General features: G+C 56.0%; 1 protein-coding gene across 8 annotated transcripts in view; it reads left to right on the top strand.

The window, feature by feature from the left end:
- KSR1 (kinase suppressor of ras 1) overlaps positions 1-22,975 on the top strand; it is a 150,473-nt gene that overhangs the window by 99,075 nt on the left and 28,423 nt on the right. For 7 of the 8 annotated variants that reach the window (XM_047758167.1, XM_047758171.1, XM_047758172.1 and 4 more), the window contains 7 exons: positions 9,673-9,820; positions 12,268-12,727; positions 14,291-14,295; positions 16,734-16,794; positions 20,425-20,508; positions 22,344-22,405; positions 22,507-22,613. In XM_047758167.1, the coding sequence (XP_047614123.1) occupies positions 9,673-9,820; positions 12,268-12,727; positions 14,291-14,295; positions 16,734-16,794; positions 20,425-20,508; positions 22,344-22,405; positions 22,507-22,613 (927 nt within the window). Of the gene's footprint in view, positions 1-5,591; positions 5,617-9,672; positions 9,821-12,267; positions 12,728-14,290; positions 14,296-16,733; positions 16,795-20,424; positions 20,509-22,343; positions 22,406-22,506; positions 22,614-22,975 lie in introns of those variants that run through there. The other variant, XM_047758174.1, reaches the window with a different exon arrangement.

Here is a 22,975-nt window from a genome sequence, read left to right on the forward strand (position 1 = left end):
AGCCGAGCAGCCTGCTTTTCAGGTCTCCAGCTCTGGGCTCACGTCCTGCAGCCTGGCTCATCCCCCACCCGGACAGACAGCACAACAAATAGCCTCAAAGGACAGACTGCGTGCTGAACGCTGGGATGCTTGCCCCTCTGGTGGAGGGGTCTGTGATCTGTCTCCTGGCCCCTCGGGGGGCCCACCAGACTCCACCACTGGGGCCAGGCAGTGCCAGGGACCCTGAGCCAAGTCTGCCGTGGCTGCAGGATCGGGGGCTTACTGGTTGCGCTCAGAGCTCTCAGCCTGCGAATGTGGAGGAGGCAGAGTAGACTTGTCTGGGGATGCTCCTTTGAAGGGTGTGTTTGCACAGGGGAGAATCAGAAATAGATGTTGGGGACCAGCAGGCAGCAAAGGCGGCTGCAGACATGGCCACGCCTGAGAGCCCCTGTCTGTTTCTCTTGGTGCCTTTACCCCCAGGAAAGCTGGTGCCTTTCAAACCAGACGCTGCTCCCTGCACCCTCTGTGCAGGATTGCCGGCCCCCAGTTTCCCAGGCTTCTCATCCTGGGCAGTTCCTCACTGCTCCCACTTCCATCTCTGAGGTGCCCCTGTTGGGACGGTACCTGGTACCCTCTCCTTCCCGCTGGAGGTCCTCCTCCTCTTCACCTGCTACCCGCCTGCTCTGTGTCCCCGCCGCCACCCTGCTCATCTGCCTGCTGCATCAACAAGGGATGTTACAAGGGCCTGCAGGTCTGGGGAAGCCATGGCCCTGGAGCAGGGCTGAGGTGGTGATGCTGAGCCCCCAGCTCCCCCAGCTCCCCCAGCTCCCCCCTACCCCCACGCTGCCCTGCTTGTGTGGGGAGAGACTTCCCCACTTGCAGGTCCCCCAGAAGCCAGGCATCACCCGGCGCTCCTGTAGCTCTTTGGCTGCTGCTGTCAGATCCTCCACCTGACCTCTCCTGACCCCGGTTTTGGAATGTTCCCTTTTGTTTGTTTTAAAGTATTCCATCTCTGACTTGAGTTTCGTGGCGGAGTCTAGTGGACAATAGCGGGTTCTTTCCCATGGGGAACAAGCATCCCAGAGGGGAGAGAGCCCCCCGCTTCTAGAAGCCCACCCCTCTCCTCTCTCCATTTTGGAAGTAACGTGTACTGGGGGGAGCGCCCAGCCTGAAACACAGGGTGTGGGTGTATGGGTGTGTTTCTCTAATGCTGGATGTATCTGGTCATTTTCAAACAGCACCCCAGAGGAGCTGTGTGTTGATGACACACAGAGAAAGGTGACAAAATGTAGGCTGTCGAGGTGGCAGCTCTGGGCCTGCCTTGCCTCTCCCCTGTGTTCCCCTCCTGCAGGTTGTGTGCTGGGGTTGGGCAGGGAGAAGACCCATCAGCACAGGGAGAAGTGGGAAGGAAGGAACAGTGAGACCCAGGGCCACCAGAGCATGGAGCCCAACGTAGTAGCTGTGTGTTTGTTGAGTGGCTGACTAACCCATCAGGTCAAGGGTTGCCAAACCTCAGCCTATGGGCCAAATTCAGCCCACCACTGATGATTGCATGGCTTTTCGAACTAAGGATGATTTCACATTTTTAGCTGGTAGGAAAAACAAAACAAAGCAAAACAAGACTATTTCATGACATGTGAAAATTATATGAAATTCAGGTTTCAGTATGCATACTTAAAGTGTTGTTATTGGCACACAGCCACACCCATTTGTTTCCATATTGTGGCTCTTTTGTGCTCTGATGGCAGAGTTGGGTAGTTGTGACACACACCATATGGCCTGCAAAGCTGAAAATACTCATTCTCTGGCCTGTTCAGGAAGTGTGCCTAGGGAGTTCCCATTGTGGCTCAGCTGGGCACAGGAGTAGGGCATAGTGTGGAACCTGGAAAGCCAGACGTGACCTGTGGTGCCAGGTAGAGTCTGCCCTGGGACAGGGAGCTCACTTTACAGAGCAAAGATGTGGGCGCCAGCATGGGCAGAGCCGGCTGGCTGTGAAGAGGAAAAGATGGCCATGCCTCAGCCTCACCCATCGGGCTCTGCGGCCTGGAGCAAGTTACCTACCCTCTCTGAGCCTTCTCGCCCCTCTCAGACTGTTATGAGGATTGCATGCACTGACCTCTGTGGTTCGTCTAAGAGAGGGCCTGGCACCCAGGAGATGAGTCATACGTGGTCACCACTACCCTTTCCTGAGCCCCCTCCTAATCTCCTCCCCTTTGACCTGCATCCCTTGCCTCCAGGCCCTGTCCCACCAGCGCACCATCTTTCTAAGGCCCTCAAGCCCGGACATACAGTGTGTAGGCTGGAGAAGCCGGCCCTGAAAAGTCCACTGGGCTCCCCCCTCTGTGAGCCCCCCGCCCGCCTCGTGGGAAAGGGAGGCACCAGTGTCCCCCGGGGTGTCTCTGAGCCTAGGCTAGGCTGGGGGTGAGCTGAAGGGGCGTGGGCCTCATGAGAGCTCAGGCCCCAGGGTGCTGCCCTGCCCTGGTCCCACCCGCCTTCTGAGACCCTTTCTGTGCTGGGCTGCTTTGGCCAGACCTCAGGCCCCACGGTCTTCACCCCGTGTCTGCCACCTACACCCCAGCTCACAGCAATGCCGGATCCTTAACCCACTGAGTGAGGCCAGGGATTGAACCCACGTCCTCATGGTTACTAGTCAGGTTCGTTACTGCTGAGCCACAACAGAAACTCCAGGATCCTTTTTTAAAGCCTCCCAGGTAACTCCAGGTGCCACTGAGGTTGAGAGCCACTGATCTGATCGAGCCAAGCCCACACATTTTCTAAATGATGAAATGGAGGCCCAGAGAGAAGCAGGGACGGGCCCAAGGTGAAGAGGGTTCCAACCTCTGACCCTTCTTTGGCTGGGAGGCTGTGGAGAGAAGCCCTCCAGGAAGGGCCTGACATCTCCCAGGAGGGGCTTCTTCTCATTTCCCAGGGCTGGGATGGTGACTAGGTTCAGAGCTGGTCCACAGACAAAGCCAGTATCCCCCAGCTGTCTGCTGATCTCCATGGAAACCCCAGGAGGGCCGCCTGACCCAGGCCCCTCACTCCCTCAGCCCCTCCTGTGCCTCCCAGAATAGCCCACTATTATTATCCAAGTCTCACCCCTCCCTCTCCTCCGACGCCAGCGGTGGTGAGAAGGCAGGAGGGAACATCTGTCAGGTGCTCCTTTGCCCGCTGGAGGCACACGGGCTCTCGTTCCTCTCCCTCTGCTGCCCCAGCCCCGCCCTGAGCCCTGGCCGCAGAGGGGGTGCACAGGGCCCTACATCGCCATCCCCAGGGTTCTGGGATCCACCTCTGGCCCCTCTGGTGTGATCTGTTCCCAGGGAGGCATCTGTGGCGAAGAATCCTGGCCCTTGAATTAAGCCTCAGCCAGGTAAGCTGGGGGATGCCTCTGCCTCGCCGCACCCCCCACCCAGAAATCCAGCCTCCGCCGATGGACCTGGAGTGGTGGCTGCACTCGTTGAGGTAGTTAGTGACGTTACTGGTCCCTGCTGTCCTCTAGGATGAGACGGAAGGCTAAACAGAGACCCCAGGTACAGGCTTGCGTCTCTGTCTTCCTTCAACCCAGGCCTCCACCTGAATTCCGTCCTGAGCCGTCACAGGTTCTTTTTTTTTTCACGGCCATGCCTGTGACATATGGACTAGGGGTCCCAGGCTAGGGGTCGAATGGGGGCTTCAGCTGCCGACCTACACCACAGCTACAGCAATGCAGGTTCCGAGCCGCGTCTGTGATGTACACCACAGCTCATAGCAATGCTGGATCCTTAGCCCACTGAGCAGAGCCAGGGATTGAACCCTCATCCTCATGACACTAGTCGGGTTCATTACTGCTGAGCCAAAACGGGAATTCCTATCACAGGTTCTCGTCCGTGGCCACATACAGGTTGTGAAGCCCCTGGCCTTTCCATGACCCACCTGACTGGCCACAGCCATGGGGAATGGCTCTCATGTCACCCAGGCCAAGTTTCTAAGTATAGACCCCAAGCAGCCCCGTGGCTGCTGGTAAGTCCCAGGATGCCATTTGATACCCAGCCTGGACTATGACACCAGCTGCTGGGGGGAGGGGGCAGCCGTGTTTGGCGCAGCCCAGCCCGTTCTCGCCTTCTGCTGAAGAGAACAGAGCCACCAGTTGAATGATCACAGACTGGGAGTCATCTCAGACTAGCCCTGCTCTCTCATTGCCATCAAAAAGAATAATGTCGTGAATAACGGCTCGAGGGAGCAGGCGAAGAAGGCAGGGAACCAGCGTGCCAGGGTGTGACCCACACCCTGCCTCCCAGCCCACGTGCTGGCCCGAAGGTGGCTGGAGCCGGGGGCATCTCCCTCGACTGGCTGGGCAGCCATGTCCCCCTCCCTGGTTTCTAGCTCATATTTCCTTCTTTAGACAGAAGCTGGGGTGGGGTGGGCAATAATTCTCCTTAAAGCAGTGTCGACACCCAGCCTTCCTTCCCTTCTCCAGAATTCCCGGGGGTGGGGGGCAGCCCTTGGCTTTGAGACAATTTGGCATCTTCCTGTGGCTCTAGGAAGCTGGGAGACCTTCCTGCAGCCTTGGGGCCTCTTGGACCTGAGAGCGTTCCAGGGCGGCTATACCTGCCGAGCTGTCAGTGGGCCTGTGAGGTCACCTGCAGCAGGTGGTGACACTGATTCCCTAATGTGCTTTCGGTTTGAAGATTATCCATGGGAGTTCCCGTTGTGGCTCAGCAGGTTAAGAACCTGACATAGTGTCCATGAGGATGGGGGTTCGATCCCTGGCCTCACTCAGTGGGTTAAGGATCCAGTGTGGCCACAAGCTGCAGTGTAGGTCTCGGATATGGCTCGGATCTGGTGTGGCTGTGGCTGTGGTGTAGGTCGGCAGCTGCAACTCTGATTTGACCCCTAGGCTGGGAACTTCCATTTGCCATGGGTGCAGCCCTGAAAAGAAAAAGCTATAGAGATTATCCAGAACAATTTTAGACAAATTTCTCTCGTCTGAAATAACTTCCTAACTCAGACTTGGCTGTGCCCTTAACTGAGCGGGAGAATCACAGCCACATGTGAGGTCTGGAGGTGCCAAGCTGCCTGGAGGCATTGCTTGAGTCATGAAAGGAGATGCCCAGCCTGACTGTGGTCCCGCCAGAGGTGCAGCCGAGGCTGGGGGAAGCGTTTTCTGCGTGCCTGGTTCACCTGGTTCCCCTGGTTCCAGCGAGCCTGCCTCGTGCACGGTCCCCTCTTGCTTGAATCAATGTTAGCCCTGAAGTAGCTCATAGGAGTTGGAAGCCGGGGCACTTTGCATCCATAGTGGGGCTACAGAGCCAGGGCAGTGCTTGGCTGAGAGGGCCTGGCCGCCAGGTGATGTGTCGCCAGGGTGCTTGCTGCTGGGCTGACAGGGCTCCCCATTTGCCTTCAGAAATGAAGCCTCAGAAGCCACTGACCAGACAAACTCCTCAGAAGAAACCCAGACTCTTCATCCAGGGTCTTCAGGCCGTGATCCGGGGGCTCCATGTAACCCATGGGTGTGATTGTTTGGTGTGCATGGATTTGTTCATGTTGCCACCAAGTGAAATCAGCCCTTTTCAAGTAAATATTCTGATTTCCTTCTAAGAAGATCTGGTGCCCTTCCTGTGGCCTCCTGTCTTCCACCAACTCTGAGTGAGAACAGAGGTGGGTTTCTGATCAGCGTTGCCCCTGGGGCCGTCAGCTTTCTTGCTGGCCAGTGAAGAGGCGAGAGGAGTGTTTCCAGTACTTGTACCTCCATCACATGATAAATCTTTGGGGGCCACGTGCCCACTGGTCCCCATTTCTTCCCAAGGCCTGGCCCTGAGGCTTGTGTGTTTGGGACCCTTACTCTGACAGGTAGCCTGCTGACTGGGGGACGGTGTCCCTGCAGCTGTCAGGCAAAACGGGGTAGCTGATTTCCCCAGTGCGGCGATCTAGGCCGGGGGGGAGGAAGGAACAGACTGAAATAATGGCGATGCTGTGTGTGCTGAGCCCCCCCATTTCACTGAGGCCATGCACGGTTCACACCCCAGGAAGTGAGGCTTGGCCTTGGCGAGGGTGGGGCAGCTCCTGTGTAAGTGGGATCCTGGGTTGGCTCATCTGTTCCATGACCCCTGCTGATACTGCCCTCCCTGCCCCCCGCAGTTTGTCTAGCTGACCCTGGTTTGAATTGAAGCATGAAAAGAGGGCACAGGCGGGAAGGGGAGCAGCCCCTGCTGCCTTATTCCCGGGAGGGCGGACCGATCCCCTGAAGCCTTAGGGGACTGAGGGAGACTTTCCAGCTCATTTGAAGCCAAACGGGAAGATTTTTTTTTTTTTTTCTTTCTTTAAGGGGCTGGATTTGAATATACTGTCTTTCTATTTTTTTAGGGGGTTACTTTGCTTTTTTCAGAGGTCCTTTGCAAAGGATCTCCATTTTACAGTATAGGGTTCTTTGTGGGCTTTTTGGTTTGTTTTTTCCCCTGGAAAGTAGGTAGAAATTCCTTCCTTTAATTTGCTTTGCAAAAACTCTTTTTTTTTTTCCTTTCGCTTTTTAGGGCCACACTCGTGGCATATGGAAGTTCCCAGGCCAGGGGTCGAATTGGAGCTGCAGCTGCTGGCCTATGCCACAGCCATGGCAATGTGGGATCAGAGCTTCCTCTGCATCGCAGCTCACAGCAAAGCCAGATCCCCAACCCACTGATGGAGGCCAGGGATCGAACCCACATCCTCAAGGATACTGGTCAGATTCTCGTTTCTGCTGAGCCATAAGGGGAACTCCAGCAAAAACTCATTTTCCCCAAGGGATGCTCCTGCATCCCAAGGTGTTGCCAAGGTAACGAGTGACAGTGGGGAATCATGGAAGGAGCTTTGGGTTTCAGCCCCGCCCTTTATTAAGTTGCGTCTGGTCCCTGAGCCTCAATAAAATGAGCTTAACAGCATCTCCTTGCTGAATTATTTTGTGTGGAGATAGTAAACAGAGCCCTGGACCTACTGTAAAGCACTAGCAAGTAGTTTGTAATAAAAAACGCAGTTGTTATGCCTGAGAAACCGAAACTTGGTTTGGGCAGGGAGGAAAGGATTAGAAAGAAAGAAAGAAAGAAAATCTCTATTTGCATTGTAGTTTAATCGAGGACTGGGTTCCCAGGCTTGTCTTTGTCATCATCGCCCCCACCCCCCCACCCCCAAACCAAGCAGATAGTGGAATCTCCACTTTGGGAGAAGTGCTGAGTCATCCCCGCCTTGGGAAAAGGCGCTGTGTGGGTGAGAACGAAGGGTACCCCAGGGAAAGGTGGAGGGTTGTTTTGCGAAGTTGTGGGAAAGTGAACGGTCGCTTCTGGTTGGTCTCCCCCGACAATATTGCCAAATGGCTTTTCATAGAGGGATGAGGGGAAGAGATGTCAAAATTGCATTTTAATGAAGGGCGGGAGTTCCCGTCGTGGCGCAGTGGTTAACGAACCCGACTAGGAACCATGAGGTTGCGGGTTCGGTCCCTGCCCTTGCTCAGTGGATTAACGATCCAGCGTTGCCGTGAGCTGTGGTGTAGGTTGCAGACGCGGCTCGGATCCCGCGTTGCTGTGGCTCTGGCGTAGGCCGGTGGCTACAGCTCCGATTCGACCCCTAGCCTGGGAACCTCCATATGCCGCGGGAGCGGCCCAAGAAATAGCAAAAAAGACAAAAAAAAAAAAAAAGAATGGTGTTACTGAGAGCAACAGAGGAAGCCTCTTTTGATTGAACCATAGCTTCTGCCCTGAGACCCTCGTCTATGATTTGCGCATCCTTCTCCCGGTGCTGTTCTTACCACCGGTTTCCTGTGATGGTCTCATTTTATCACCTGGAAGGATTCCTGACAACCAAGGGTTTGTCCAAACCAATGCTGAGCTTCTTGGTGCTTTTTCGTATCTGTTTATTTCTAATTTTGGTGTGAATCATTCTAAACAAGCTATGAGATTCTTCTCCACCACCCTGGAGATGGAAGGATATACATTCGAAACACAAAGGTGGGGAGGGGGGCCAAGGCCAGATACCAGGGGCTGCATGCCAGACCTCAGTCACCCCACCCCCGGGCATCACAAAGCCCCCCAAACTATTGCCCTAGTGACTCATAGCCAGTATCTTCCTCAGGTTCACTTTGAGTCTGAGATTTACAGCACCATGGAGCAGCTGACCATAACATTACTCTCGTAAAATTAGACACGGCTTACTAATAAAATCAACAAAACCAGCTTAGATTTTCAAGACCTGCAGCTTTCTATGAATCATTTGGTGTGGGATGTCTGGCCTTCCCTATTATAGAAAATATGGGAGTTCCTGCTGTGGCTTAGTGGGTTACAAACCTGACTAGTATCCGTGAGGATGTGGACTCGATCCCTTGCCTTGCTCAGTGGGTTAAGGATTCAGTGTTGCCCTGAGCTATGGTGTAGGTCGAAGATGCGGCTCAGATGCCCCATGGCTGTGGCTTTGGCCAGCAGCTACAGCCTGATTTGACCCCTAGCCTGGGAACTTGCCTATGCTGCAGGTGCAGCCCTGAAAGAGAAAAAAAAAAAAAAAATTGGAAACTACAGAAAAGGAATAAAGAAAAAAGGGGAACCTGCACCACCACCACCTCCCATCCCATCTCACCACTGGCCCAGCTCTTGGAGCTTTCTCTGTGCTGCCCATACCTTATGGCATTGCAACAACTTATTTTCATGTCAGTCACACCACAAGCCACTCGAGGCCAGGCACGTGGCCCATTGTTCTGCGTGTCTGCTCCGGGCTCCATGTCACGTGTGGCTCAAAGTAGTCAGAGACGAGGAATTTCCCTCCTTGCTGAGAGGAAAGAGCACAAGCTTTGCAGTCAGTCAGGCCTTGATTTAAGTTTTCGCTCTCCGTATTGGTTTTGCTGGGTAGCAAACAATCACAAACCCAGTGGCTTCAGTCGTCCTCCGTGTATTAGCTCGTAGGTCTGCAGGAGGAGGGCTGCTTCTCTGCTTAGCATCTGGTCGGGATGTCAGCCCAGCCGGCCTCTTACCTGGAAGCTTTGGGGGGAAGTCACGTCCAAGTGCGTTCAGGTCGTTGGCAGCATCCACGTTCTTGTCACCTCAAGCCTGAGGTTCCCTTCTTGCTGGTCCGCCGGGGGCCAGTCTGTTTCCTCGAGGTCGCCTCGTTCCTTCTGTGTGGTCCCCTCCTCCATCGTCACAGTCCACACAGAGTCCTTCCCGTGCCTTGAGTCGCTCACGTCCTCTCTGCTACCTTGAAACTTTGGAAGGGTTTGTGAGAGGCAGATAAGGCCGAGGAGTAAGGACCTCCAGGGTGCTTGGCGAGGGTTAAATCTTTTTAATCCTTCCCTGGATAAGCCAGTTTGACTCGGAACCTATCTTGTCTGACTCAGGGACAGCAAAATTGTAAGGGGCCATTTTTATCTGAAGTACTACTTGTCATTCTAAAAAGTTGTGATTCGTCATTTTCCTGTGCAGGGGAATAAATACGAAGAGGCCAGAGGGGCGACCTCAGAACCTCTCTGGGTTTTTTTCTTCCTTCCTCCCCACCCCCAACCCGAACTTGTGGCGTCCCTGCTTCAGCGGCTGTCACCGAGCGCTGGGGGTGGGGCGGGGGCTGGCTGCCTGTGTCCTCAGACAAGTGGTGGCTCCTGGTCGGAGGCCCCGCCAGCAGCTGGCCCCTGCCACTCAGCGGAGGCCGGCCCCGCTGGGAGGAGGATGACAGCTCAGCTGGCTCTCCGCCTGCCCTGTGCTTCCTCAGGAGATCCTCCGTGAGCTCACGCTGGATGCCCTGCTGGACATGAACGAGGCCAAGGTGAAGGAGACGCTGCGGCGCTGCGGGGCCAGCGCCGAGGAGTGTGGCCGCCTGCAGTATGCGCTCACCTGCCTGCGGAAGGTGACAGGCCTGGGTAGGTAGGACCAGCCCCGTGGGCGCCCTCTCCCCTGCCCCCACCTCGGCCTGGACACCCCACTTGTCTCCCAGGCCTGGCTCCCCGGGTGCCAGGGCTTTGCTGGGCTGGATGATGGAGCGGGGTAAGCGGGACCCAGGGTCTCCCCACCAGCTTAGAATGGCTGCCTGGCTCTCGGAAAGTGCATGCTGGGCCTGGCCCGAGGCAGAGGCGCTCCCTGAGAGCCTCAGCCATTGTTAGAAACCCCTGGCTGGCCTGCTGGGCGGGGCCGCCCCATTTCCCCTCTCTGGGGCATCTCTGTGACCCTGATGCAGCTTCCTGCCCTCCAGCCCCCTGCCCGGCCAGCTCACGCCCGGCCCTCTCCCCAGGGCCCTCCCTCTCCGTCCCCAGTCCCCATCGGCTGGCTGGGCTGTGTGTCCACACTGGTGTGACCTGAGCCTGAGCCAAGCATGAGGAGAGAAACCATGCAGTGTTTCAGCTGTGAGCATGGACACGGCTGCCCCAGGCCGAGTGTGTAATCCTGGCATTATGAGCAATGTTCCTGGGGAATTATTTGCAGGCTTTCTAAATCTTGCCTTGGAAACAGCTTCCATTGCCCTGACTTAGCCCTCCCACTACCACACAGATGAGCCTTTAAAATGAGCCTAATGAATGGAATTATCTCCATTTTTTGAATTAGCCGAGCTACTTGTCTTATCTCCGCTGCCTGAAACTTAAAGGAAGGCGCTGAGGTTTATGTTCTGCTTGATTTTTTTTTCCTTCCCCAGAGAGGATGGTGCTTAATTTCTTCCCTGGCCCCATTGTACCAAGTCTTCCTCTGAACACAGAGCCCAGAGCTTCACCACCCAGTTCGGAAAAGCCTCAAAGCATCAGGCAGGCAGGTGCCAGGGAGTAAATAGGACAGAGACGTGGGTAGCATTCTAGCCCCCACATTTTACAGAGGAGGGGGCTGAGCCCAGAGAGGGGAAGGGACTTAACCAAGGACACACAGCAATGGGTGGCAAAAGTGGGATTCCAGCCTCAGTCCTTTTTTTTTTTCTTGGCCATGCCCGTGGCATGCAGAAGTTTCTGGGCCAGGGATCGAACCCAAGCCATAGCAGTGACAACCCTGAGGCCTTAAATGCTAGACCACCAGGGAACTCCTCAAGCCTTGGTCTTTGATGGTGGCCAGGTTGTTCCTGTGTTGTGAAAGGGTTAAAGTACTTGCCGCCCGGACTGGGAGTCTGGGGAACTTGGCCCTGTCTTTACACCTACACTGTAAAGAGACCCGGAGGAGCCAACGGTCAAACCTCAGGCCCTTGGCAGGACATACAAGGCCACCCCCTACCCCGATCCGGCATCACGTGGGCTGACTCTCCAACTTCATCTCTTGCCTCTCCCGGGCTTGTCCTGACTTTCGTTGGGGGGGCCGCCCTGAGGCATATGGAGCTCCCGGGCCAGGAATCAAATCCAAGCCGCAGCTGAGAACTAAGCCACAGCTGCGGCAAGGCTGGATCCTTAACCCACTGTGCGGGGCCAGGGATCGAACCCACATTCCGGTGCTCCCAAAATGCTGCACCACAGCGGGAGCTCCTGTTCTGATTTCTCAAGGCACACGGGACTCTATGTAGTTGCCAGAAGGTGCCATGTGCTCCCTACCTTTGCACATGCTGTCCCCTCTGCCCACCTTCTCCACTTCCCTAGCTTGCTCAGCCCAGGTACCACCTCCTCTGGGTTCTTCTCCTCTGTACCCCCTCAGTCCCCATGCATCTCCAGGTCAGCTCACAACACGTCCGTCACCCTCACTGGACTCCTCAGGCACCCCGGATGTGCCTTTTTTATGCCTCGACACCCGGCTGGAGTGAATGGACAGCCTGGGTCATTGAGTTGGAACCCCCGGAGCCCCAAGTCCTCAGGGACCTCAGGCAGAGGGTCACTGCGGGGACAGCCAAAAGTCACAGGCTCCTCTCAAAGGAAGTGGCTTTTGACTCTTTCCAGCTGGATCGCTTTTCTAGCAAATTCCCTGGGCAGTTTGCTCTCAGAAGAAAGTCAGTACAGCTCCTTTTCCTGAAATTTGGATTTTCCTAGAGGGAGAGTTACTCCTTTTTGCAGCCCAGCTTCCCTTTCCTAACTCCCAGGGCTCAGGCACCACTTCCCTCCCTGAGGTCGCTCACTTCGGGGACACATCCCCTAGCTGCTCCCTGCAGACCTGCCAGCAGGAGCCCTGTCCATTCCCTCTCGGGCCTCATTTTCCCCCCTATAAAATGGGGACAGCAGTGTCTACGCCACTGCCCCCGCAGTCAGCCAGATAATGTAGAAGACGGTGTTTGTGGACCAGTGGCCTTTAGAAAGCAAGTGAAAGCTGGCAGTTGGAGCCTCCCCTCAGAAACGGTGCTGTTGGGCCCTGGGCACCTCCCCTGTAACCCCTCCAGCGCCAACCACCTGTGACTCGGCTTCTCGGCCCTCAGGAGGGGAGCACAGAGAGGACGCGGGCTGGAGCTCGTTGGACGCCCGCCGGGAAAGTGGCTCCGGGCCTTCCGCAGACACCCTCTCGCCAGCCAGCCTGCCCTGGCCCCCGGGGAGTGCCCAGCTGGGCAGAATGGGCAGCAGTGCCCAGGGCCCACGCTCCATCTCCGTGTCAGCTCTGCCCGCCTCGGACTGCCCAAACCCCAGCCCCGGGGAGGGCCTCGCAGACCCCTGCATCTCCCTGCATGCCAGCGGCCGGCTGACGCCCCGCGCCCTGCCCAGCTTCATCACCCCGCCGACCACGCCCCAGCTCCGACGGCACACCAAGCTGAAGCCGCCCAGGACGCCGCCCCCGCCCAGCCGCAAGGTCTTCCAGCTGCTGCCCAGCTTCCCCACGCTCACCCGGAGCAAGTCCCACGAGTCTCAGCTGGGGAACCGCATCGACGAGGTCTCCCCGATGAGGTGAGTGGTCCTGCCGGCAGGTGCTGAGTCTGCTGTCTATTCAAAGTGCCGACTATGGCGTTCTCACTGTGAGGGTAATCTAGGCCTGACTTTTACAGGACAGATAAAATCAGCCAATATAGAGGCCGCAGCGTAAACAGTGAAAGATGCCCCCATCTCTCCAGCCCCCTCCCCAGACTGCCTTATCAGTTTGGGCGGAAACCACTGGATTTCTTTTTGTACACACACACCCACAAATATGAAATGATACCATGGATCAGTCAGGGTAGGCTGGGTCATGCTGCAGGAACAAATACCCCCAGATCTCTGGATCTTAAAATAACAAAGATTTATTTCTTGCTCCTGTTACCTGTCCGTCATGGGTCAGCCTCATTCCAAATCCCAGGCCGGAACATTGTCTGGAAGATCCCACCATGGCAGAGTTAAAAAGAACTTTTGCTGTTATGGCCGAGTAATTAAGTAAATGCTCTCTCCTGAAAATTCCACTCCCCATTCGTGGCCCTACCCAAGCAAAGGAACCAAGATATGTCATCCTTCTATGTGCCTCGAAGGGAGACTAGGAGTTCCCATTGTGGCTCAGCAGCTTAAGAACCCAACTACTATTCATGAGAATTTGGGTTCAATGCCTGGCCTCCATCAGTGGGTTAAGGATCTGGGGTTGCCCATGAGCTGTGGTGTGGGTTGCAGATGCGGCTCAGATCCCATGTTGCTGTGGCTGGGGTGTAGGCCGGTGGGCATAGCTCTGATTAGACCCCTGGCCTGGGAACCCCCATATGCTGCAGGTGTGGCCCTGAAAAAAAAGCACAAAGAAAAAGAAAAGAAAGCACAGGGCTGACCACCACGTGGATGTGGACATGGGTCAGTCAGAGGGCATCTCAGTGGGTAAAACCTAGTGCATCTCGTTCTTATCTTTCCCTGAAAAGAGTGTTAGGACCACCCTGCTTTCATCCCCAGCTCTGGCTGGAGGACAGACCCTCAGACAGATGACACCACGTCCTCAGAGCCCACTGCCGGTGAGCGGCCCTCGGGCCCTGGGATTCTGAGTCAGGTCCCCAAACTGGCGCCAACATGGGCGCTCAGGCCACTCTGCTGCCCTCCATGAGTCCTGAGGGTGGACTGAGTAGCCTGGGGTCCCAGCTCTCTTCCTCCCTGAGACAGCAGCACCCCCGGAGGCATCGCTCAGGGCCTGCCCCGGTCGCTGTGGAAGGGCAGGTTCGAGTCCAGGCCTGGCACAATGGGTTAAAGCATCTGGTGTTGCCACTCGCAGCTGTGGCTCAAATTCCCTGTCCCGGGAACTTCCACGTGCTGCAGGTGTGGCCATAAAAATATAAATAAATGAATGACTTGTGTGGTGCAGGGTGTAGCTCCAGTGCCCCCTGGGAGCAGGATGAGGGGCCACTTCTAGCACTTCTTATTGAGGAAACGTCCCCAGGCCCTCAGCCAGCCCAGCCCCACGCCCCAGGGGCTCAGAGTCCTTATCCAAGCACCCTGCCCACCGCCTTTCAGCTGACGTGCTAGGAGCCCTTGTGGTGACATAAATCCCACTTTTTTTGTTTCTTCCAGGTTTGGTAAGAGTGATTCATTTTCATCCCCTCTGCCACCTGAGAGTCCCGTTTGTGTCGCAGTCCCCATCGGGGGTGGATATCTCCAACCCTCTCTTAGTCCGCTGGTCTTTCCATGGTCCAGAAGCAGAGGTGCTGGACGCCGCATGAGGAAATAGCTCCAGGACAGGGAGCCTTCAGATGAGGAGGTGGCCTCGGCCCAGCCAGCAGCTGCTCTGAGAAGCAGAGACTTTGAGGGCATCACGGGACATGGACGTCCCACGGCCCCCCAACTTGCTGCTTGCATCTTGCCATCCCCATGGGTGACCTCTGGCAGGGAGTGTCTGCCTGCTGGGCTGCCGTGGGGATGCCAGGCTTCTGGGAGAGAGGTGCCATCTGTCTGGCGTGGGGGATATTAGCCATTGCAGAGCCCCAGGAGGGGACAGCCCTGGAGGTGGGAATGTGGTTGGCTCTGAATGAGGCCCCAAGAGATCAGAGGGCACGAATGCCTCCTTGGGAGGGGACCAGGATGCCCAGGCAACCCCTGAGTCCCTTTCCCACCTCTGGGTTGGAAGCTGGTTCTTGCAGATGGCTGTGCTGTGGAGCAGCGCTCTCCAGAGTCAGAGCAGAGGGAAACGGCCTCAGGCATCTGCTTTTAACTGACTCCATAGAAATGCAGAGGTGTCCAGCTGTGGCAGCTTATTATCATACTCTCCCAAGCTGGCCAAGAAGAGTGATGCGGCTGACCATGCCGTCTTAGAGATGAGGAGGGGATAATAGGCCGTGACTTTGCCAAAATGGATCTGACTGCAGGACCGCCAGGAAGGCAGAGGTGAGGGAGGAGGGAGGCTGCACTTCGCCTCCCCAGGCCACAGGCAGACACTCAGCACCTGCATCCCTGGGCCAGCCCGGCCCTGTCATCTTCCCTGTGGCTGTAGTAACGCAGGGGCCACAGTGGTGGGGCTGCTTCCCCAGTTCACCTGGAAGGCAGGACAAAGCCTTTCGGACCATGTTTCATCTCCATCAGGGACAGTCGAAACCTGGCACCTGTGTCATCTCACCTCCTTCTTAGCCCATGCCTGTGGCAGACATGACAAATCAATCATAGTTTGCTTTCCGAGATAGATGGTTAAAAATCTCGTTTCCCCGTAGTGCTCTCTCCTAGGCTGGCAGCGTAATCCCTTTTAGACCCATGTGCTTTGATGGCCTGGGCTACTGACTAGGGTGAGACGGGGTCAGTAGGGGGAGAAAATTAGGGGGAGTCAGGCCCCTGGCCGATGTGTTGGAGAGAGCGTGGGTTCAATCCTCAGGGCTTGGCAGAGGCCTCTTGGTCCCCATCAAACTCCCCTTGGGGTAGGAGGAGAGGTCTGTACCTCCAACACGCCCTTCTTGTGGTTGGGTGTGTGGCTCGTGGCCTGAAGTGAACCATCTCTTATTGAGCACCAGCTGTGTGCCCGGCCAGCACGGGGAGGAGGGCTGACTCAGAGGAGACGGGATGACCACAGATCCCTGGAGTGCTGTGTTCCCGAATTTCTGGGTCACAGGTTTCTTGGACAATTGGCTGAAAGTCTAGACTCTCTTTCTAGGGAAAAGCCCACAGCATTGTGCTTGCCAGTCCAGAGGGTTCCAGAGCCCCTGGAGCCCATCCATGGGCTCAGCTGAAAACCCCTGCTCTGGGAGGAGAGAGGCCGTGCTGAGTGGGAGCAGAGGGGGTTAGACATGTGGGCTGCTGGTGGATGGACAGAGTGCTTCCAGCGGCTCCTCTGCCGCCCGACCTGTCATACATGAACGCCAGGGACACCTGTTCTCATGGGGAAGCCAGGACTGGGGAGAGAGGCCAGGGTGCCCTCTAGGAAGGCAGGCATTGCTCAGGCTGAGTGCCATGTGGGGCTGGGCCACGCGGGAGCAGGTAGACTTCACCTCGGCCTCCCTTGGCCTGCCAGGATCTGGCAGCGGCGGCTCTCAGAGCACAGGTCTCAAGGTGCTTCTAGCTGGCAGGCCACAGGTGAGCTACATGGCCGAGCAGCCCCAAACCCTCTGCCAAGGGTCACACAGCTTCTACCAGCTTAACAAGAATTAAGACCTCCCAAACTGGTGACCTGTGGGTACATCCACGAGGAAGTGCAAGAGAGGGGGGCGTGGAGCTCCTGGCTTCCTCTCGGGTTTGCCTTTTGCCAGAGCTGGAAACCACACAGGCGCTTCTGAACCATCTACAGAGGCTAGGTGGTAACAGTTGCGAGAGTCAGGGCCCAGCGGGAAGGTGGCCGTGCTGCCCCCATGGTCCAGCCTGACCCGTCCCTGTCTTGACTAGATGCCGGTACAGGAAGACGTTTCTCTGCCACCGGGTTGGTCTCCGTGCTTCCACCCCCTCCCCAGGCTGTGATCCCTGAAACAGCAGGTCACAGGCACATGCTGCCCCCGGCATGGCTCCCTCAGCCTGCACAACCTGGCCTCTTTCCCCGCAGATCTCCCGCACGGATCCCCACAGATGGTACGAAGGGACATCGGGCTCTCGGTGACACACAGGTAGGCCCCGCCGGGCTGGGGAGGGGCCGGGACCTGCGTGAGCTGAGCCGCCGCACATGGGTTGCTTTTCTTTGTAGGAGGGGGGCTGGCCTGCCTCTTGGGGCTCTTGGCGTCTAGTCTGTCTGGCCATCACCTCTGTGGACACAGCCTGGCACCATCACCAGTGGCTGTCATGACTTCCTGGGCCCTCCCCTGCCCCTCCTTGGGTCTCTTCCCCAGTCTGCTGAGAGAAAACACAGGTCCTGGGAGACCAGGGTCACTGGCCCAGGGAGGAGAAGCTGAGGGTGTCCTCTGAGTCCAGCACGATATCAGTTACGTGGACGTAACTGGCCACACAGCAGAGCCCTTGAAGCTCGCTGAAGCTCAGGCCCCACCCCTAAGTTCTTGGCTTGCCAGCTTGCCAGTCTGGATTCCAGCACTGGCACCCATGCGGTTGGCGTGGCTGACGTGGGCCATCACGTGGCCCGCCCAGAGGCCCCAGCCTCAGTGCCCATGAGGCCGGTATGTGCTTCCAGCAGCAGGTCTAGGTGGCATCTCGTCCCCCTGGACGACCAACAGGATGCCTGAGCCCTGGCTGCCCTGTTCAAGGCTGTGGACACAGCAGGACACGCTCATCAAGGGCTGTGCAACTCGCCAGGGCCTTTCGGGCCCCCCTGGAGCATGAGCTGCGCTCCAGCCTGTGTGGGAGGCAGGTCTGGAACCCTCGCCCAGAAGAGCAGACCCAGCTCGGAAGAGTGGGGTAATTTGCCTGAGGTCACGCTGCCACTGAGACATTGCTTGAGCCAGTGGCTGGCGCCTGGGCACCTGTTTGGAGCCTTCGCCGGGCTGGGATGCTTGCACCCCAGGCCTCGGGGAGACTGAGTGCCGGGCCGAGCGCCTCCCTCAGCCACACCTGGTGCAGTGTTCCCAGGCCGAGAGCGGGGCGCCCATCAGCAGTAACCCCTCCCAGCCTTGGTTTCCCCCTCTGCACCTGGGACCCGCTCCCAGGCCCATGACAAGGATAAAATGGGGTGAGTGCGTGTGAGCCACACGCGTCCGGTCCTGGGGAGCATTTGGTGTTTAACCTCTGGCTCCAGCCCGAGAGAGGCTGACTTGTCCCAGGCACCAGATCAGCAGGTTGCTTCATTCCATTTCTGTCTTGGCTGCATCTGGTTGCCCAGAGGACCTGGAGCCTTGCCAGCTGGCCCCCCAGCGTTGCCCCCACGGCGGCTCCCTTCCACCCAGGCAGCAGCACCCCTCTTGTCTGGCGTTGCCCGGCTGCCCCGCCCCCACCCCGGGTTGTGGCCCTGGGGACTTGATGTCACAGTCACGCCCTCTTGGTTTTCTGAATTCATGATCTGGGCCTCTTTCAACAAGAAAGTCAGAAGGTTTTTGGTCAAATCTATAGGTGGCAGTTGTGGCTTCGATCTGGCATTGCTGTGGCTGTGACATAGCCCGGCAGCTGCAGCTCCAATTCAACTCCTAGGCTGGAAACTTCCATATGCCTCGGGTATGGCCCAAAAAAAAAAAACCACCTAGAGAGAGAGTGTGGATCCCAGGGAGGCCAGACCAGAGCTCCTTAAAAGGCATCCCACAGGGTTAAGGATCTGGCGTTGTCACTGCTGTGGTGTGGGTGTGATCTCTGGCCCAGGAACTTCCACATGCTTCAGGCACACACCCCCCCCACCCCCCAAAGGCATTCCAAGGGGGTGGGTGCCTTTATCCTAGACCCGGGAGCTCCCCTCTTGGCTGAGTAGAGACAGTGTCAGTCCCGCCCACAGTCCAGTGCTCCTCCCAAATCCCCGTGAGCAGGGAGTGTTGGCCTCATTCGCCAGGGCTTCCAGACATCCCACAGCCGGTAACCAGCAGGGTGCAAACCCTGTGTGGTCTGAGCCCGAAGCCCATCGCGCTCGTCCCTTCATTCTCTGCCCCAAGGGTCGCTCTTACAGCTCCGTGTCTGAGTTCAGAGATCTGGAGTCCAGCCCCCGCTGCACAGCATCCCATCTGGGTGACTTTCAGGAGGTCACCTACCCTCTCTGAGCTGGTTTCCTTGCCTCTGCACTGAGACTCTGCAGCCTGCCTACCTCCCAGGGGTGGTCACTCCCAGGAGTGAGCTAATGTTTCTGGACACATGACAAACTACTGCCCAAATACCGTTGCTATTTGTTCTGTTGTTCCTATGATACCCTAGGCTTTTAAAAATCTATTTTCCAAAAATGTCAGTTCTTTCTGCCCTTAGATGGATGCCCTGTGGATGAGTCTTGGGCTTTTTCTCTGGAAGGTACCACCCACTCAACCCCCATCTTTCTTTCCAACATATCTTTTGTAAGCTTTTCTATGTTTTCAATTTTGACTTAGTTTGAATTGAAATACATTTGTAATTCAAACCTCAAGAGGTCTGGAAGGGTATATATAGAGAAAAGCCCCCGCCCGCAGCTGTCCCCAGCTCCCCCACCCGCCCCACCCCCGTAGGCAGCTCTTGGCAGTTCCTCGGGTATCCTTCAACAGATATTTTTATACGAGCAAATACATATGCATATTCTTCCGTCTCCTTTTTTATTTTCACACAAATATTGCATATATTATACACACTGTCCTATACTTGGCTTTCTTTCCTTTTTAAAATCAAGGCATACTCTACAGAGAGCTAAGTACACAAATAAGTTCTTCCGTATGTATACAGCCATGCGTACTGCCTAGGGGAGGAGTCAGAGCATCCACACCCCAGAAAGTTCTCTTTGGCCCCTCCCGGTCCGTAGCACTACCACCCAGAGTTGCTTCTGTCGTCATGGGTTAGTTTCTCCTGTACTTGAACTTCATATCGGTAGAATCATGGAGCCTTGTCTTTCACTTTTATCACTGACAGTGTAATTTTTTTTTTTTTTTGGTCTTTTCAGGGCCGCACCAAGACATATGGAGGTTCCCAGGCCAGGGGTCAAATCAGAGCCGTAGCCGCTGGCCTACACCACAGCCACAGCAACTCAGGATCTGAGCCGAATCTGCGACCTACACCACAGCTCACAGCAACACCGGATCCTTAACTGAGTGAGGCCAGGGGTCGAACCTGCGTCCTCATGGATACTAGTAAGATTCATTTCCACTGAGCCACAACAGGAACTCCGTGACAGTGTAATTTAGAAATTTAGAGATCGTTCCCTGTTTGCCCAAAAAGAGCTTCCTTGTTTTCCACTGCATGGTGTTCAGCCGTGTGGATGGAGCATGCTTTGTGCAGTCAGGCACCTGTACACCTAAACTACGTGGGTTGCTTGCAGACTTTTACTGCCAGCAGCTGCAGCGAGTAACCTTGTCAGTACATCACTTGACACCCGTGGGAGTATCTGTTGGATGAATCCCTGAGACTGGAAATGCTTGGTGTGTGCACTTCGCGCTTGGATTGCCTTTGCTAAATTGCCTGCCAGAGAGCTGGCATTGGTGACCATACCAGCTTTGGGATTTTGGCAGTGATGACTTTGTGGCCCAGAGATCTGAATGTCTGGGGGAGGCAGAGGCCCCTGGGGGTCCCTGCCCTCCACAGGAGAGGGTGCTCGGGACTCTGTGGTGGAACCAAGTCTCCTGGTTTCCCTGGGGCTGTGTGGGAACCCTTCTCCTTCCCGGCCCCTCTGAACATCCTCATGTGTCCACCCCCTGCAGGTTCTCCACCAAGTCCTGGCTGTCCCAGGTCTGCCATGTGTGCCAGAAGAGCATGATGTTTGGAGTGAAGTGCAAGCATTGCAGGTAACGGGTGGAGGGTGGCAGGCGTGGGCGAGGGGAGCCAATGCTGTACTTTTTTAGTAACGGTCTTGATTCTTGGCCTTAGGTCAAGTCAGAGTCCTTTGAGAGTTCCTAAACCTGCTGTTTGTAATCTCAGCACACCAGGGAGAGATTAACTCTCTCTAGGAGGATTAAGGAAGCATCAGGCAAGGCACTCTCAAAAGAAGGGAATATCTGATGTGGGCTTTGAAGGATGAATGGAAGTTCACCAGGTGGACCAAGGAGGAAAGAGAATTCCAGGCCAAGGCAGCATGTTGTACCAAGGCAGAGGAAAGGCAGGAGTGTTCTGGAATCTGTAAGCACTGACGTATAGCCTTAAAATTTAGCACACAAGGAATAGGGAAATGGAGACAGGCCATGATAACAATAGAGAGAAAGCTCATGGTACTGGCAGAAGAAGAGAGTGAGGGGAATATGTAGATTCTATACAAATTCAACTTTCTTTTTTCCTACTCTTTTGGTTTCTGGGAGGAGAGAAGAACAAAGGTAGGGAACAGTGTGGGGCGAGTGGAGTCTGTCCCCTGCTGTCTGCTGCCCTCACCTTTTGGAGGATGGACCTGGAGTCTCTGCTTCTAGCTCACCCAACCCCTGCATTGCTGTGTGACCCAGGGCAAAGTGCTTGCCTTTCCTGGGCCTTATTTTTGTCATATATACACCTGGGAAGATGAGTCCAGCTCTCTCTGTCCATCGGGATTGCTCTAAGAACCTGAGCCAGCATGTGTAGTAAAAGCACTGGGGCTCCTGCCAGACGGTAGGTGATGGCTCTCGTTTGTGTCCGCTGGATAAATTGCTTTTCTCCTATGACGCCCCTGACCACGAAGGAGATGCCAGAGCTTTCTCACCAGCCTAGGTCTTTTGTGGCTCCTGACCATCCGGCTTTCAACTGGGGACCTCCAGCTCCCTCTCAAGTGACACCTTTCACGTGGAGAGCATAGGATAACCTCTGAGCTCCAAGCTCTTCTGCAGTTGCGGTGTGCGCCTGGCAGGGCCCCAACGCTCAGCCCGTTTGATCAATGAGAACCCCAAGATAGGGTTCAGCAGGCAGAACCAAACCGAGAACCCAGCGCTTTCCATTCCCAGCCATGCTCCTCCTCAGACCACGTGGCCTGTGCAGAAATGCAGCAAGAGGGGCTCCCCCCTGGCTTCCCTTCAGGAATGGAACCACTTTCCTTCCAATTCGTCTCCTTCAAGTTCTGACCCATCTCACGCTTTCTGGACATGGGTGGAAAAGAGAACTAGATGTGTGACCCAGAGTGAGCTGAAATGAGTGTTATCAAACTTACTTTGCTGTGCAGATCGGGCAGACGACAGAGGGAGCACGGCCCTCCTCATCAGATAGCCGCTGCTAGTGTTATTAACACACGGTGTCCTGGAGTTCCCGTCGTGGCGCAGTGGTTAACGAATCCGACTAGGAACATGAGGTTGCGGGTTGCATCCCTGGCCTTGCTCAGTGGGTTAGGGATCCGGCGTTGCCGTGAGCTGTGGTGTAGGTTGCAGACGCGGCTCAGATCCCGCGTTGCTGTGGCTCTCGTGTAGGCCAGTGGCTACAGCTCCAATTGGACCCCTAGCCTGGGAACTTCATATGCTGCAGGAGCGGCCCAAGAAATGGCAAAAAGACCAAAAAAAAAAAAAAAAAGATGTCCTACACTCTTAAGCTAATGTTTGTTGAGGCACTTATAGAAATTGAGGCAGTTGTGGTTGAGCGGGGTTGCGTGGAGCTGCCAGGCAGTGCTTCTGAGCCCCTGTACCTACCTCGGGGCACGTTGCCCTCTGTGCACTGACTCGGTCTTCTTTACCAGGTTGAAGTGTCATAACAAGTGTACAAAAGAAGCCCCTGCCTGTAGAATATCCTTCCTTCCACGTGAGTGTTCTGCCCTCCTTTCCTCTGCCTTCTGGATTGGGGGTGGGTCTTTCTTGATCCTGTTCCCTGCAGATGGTGACAACCCCTTTTTTAAAAAATAGTAACCAGGCTTCGGAGGACAGAATCTGTCCCCTCGGACATCAACAATCCAGTGGACAGAGCAGCCGAGCCCCATTTCGGAACCCTCCCGAAAGCACTGACAAAGAAGGTACGATGCCCGGAGAACTCTCGCCCGGGATTCCTTTCTCTGAAGCTCCGCGGTGGGCTGGCTGGCACACAGCCGGCAGTGAGGAAATGTTTGCGTTGAACATCCAGTGAATGAACAGCCCCCTGTGGCAGCAGCCGATGCCCCTGTCGTGTAAATGACACATCACGTGGCTCGGAAGGGCGAGGTGATTCACCTCAAGCCAGTCCTTTGCCCCGGCCGGCCTGCCCGGCCGTAATGGAGGATGTGGCCCTTGCCCCGTGGGCCGGGAGAGTGAGGGCTCCGTAGTGCAGCCCCTCCTGCTTTAGCTTGGCACCAGGTGATGTTGGCTGTCGCTGGAAAGTGAGACTCACAGAATGGCTTTG

Source organism: Phacochoerus africanus, chromosome 14 (assembly GCF_016906955.1).
Source record: "Phacochoerus africanus isolate WHEZ1 chromosome 14, ROS_Pafr_v1, whole genome shotgun sequence".
NCBI classification, from domain to species: domain Eukaryota; kingdom Metazoa; phylum Chordata; class Mammalia; order Artiodactyla; family Suidae; genus Phacochoerus; species Phacochoerus africanus.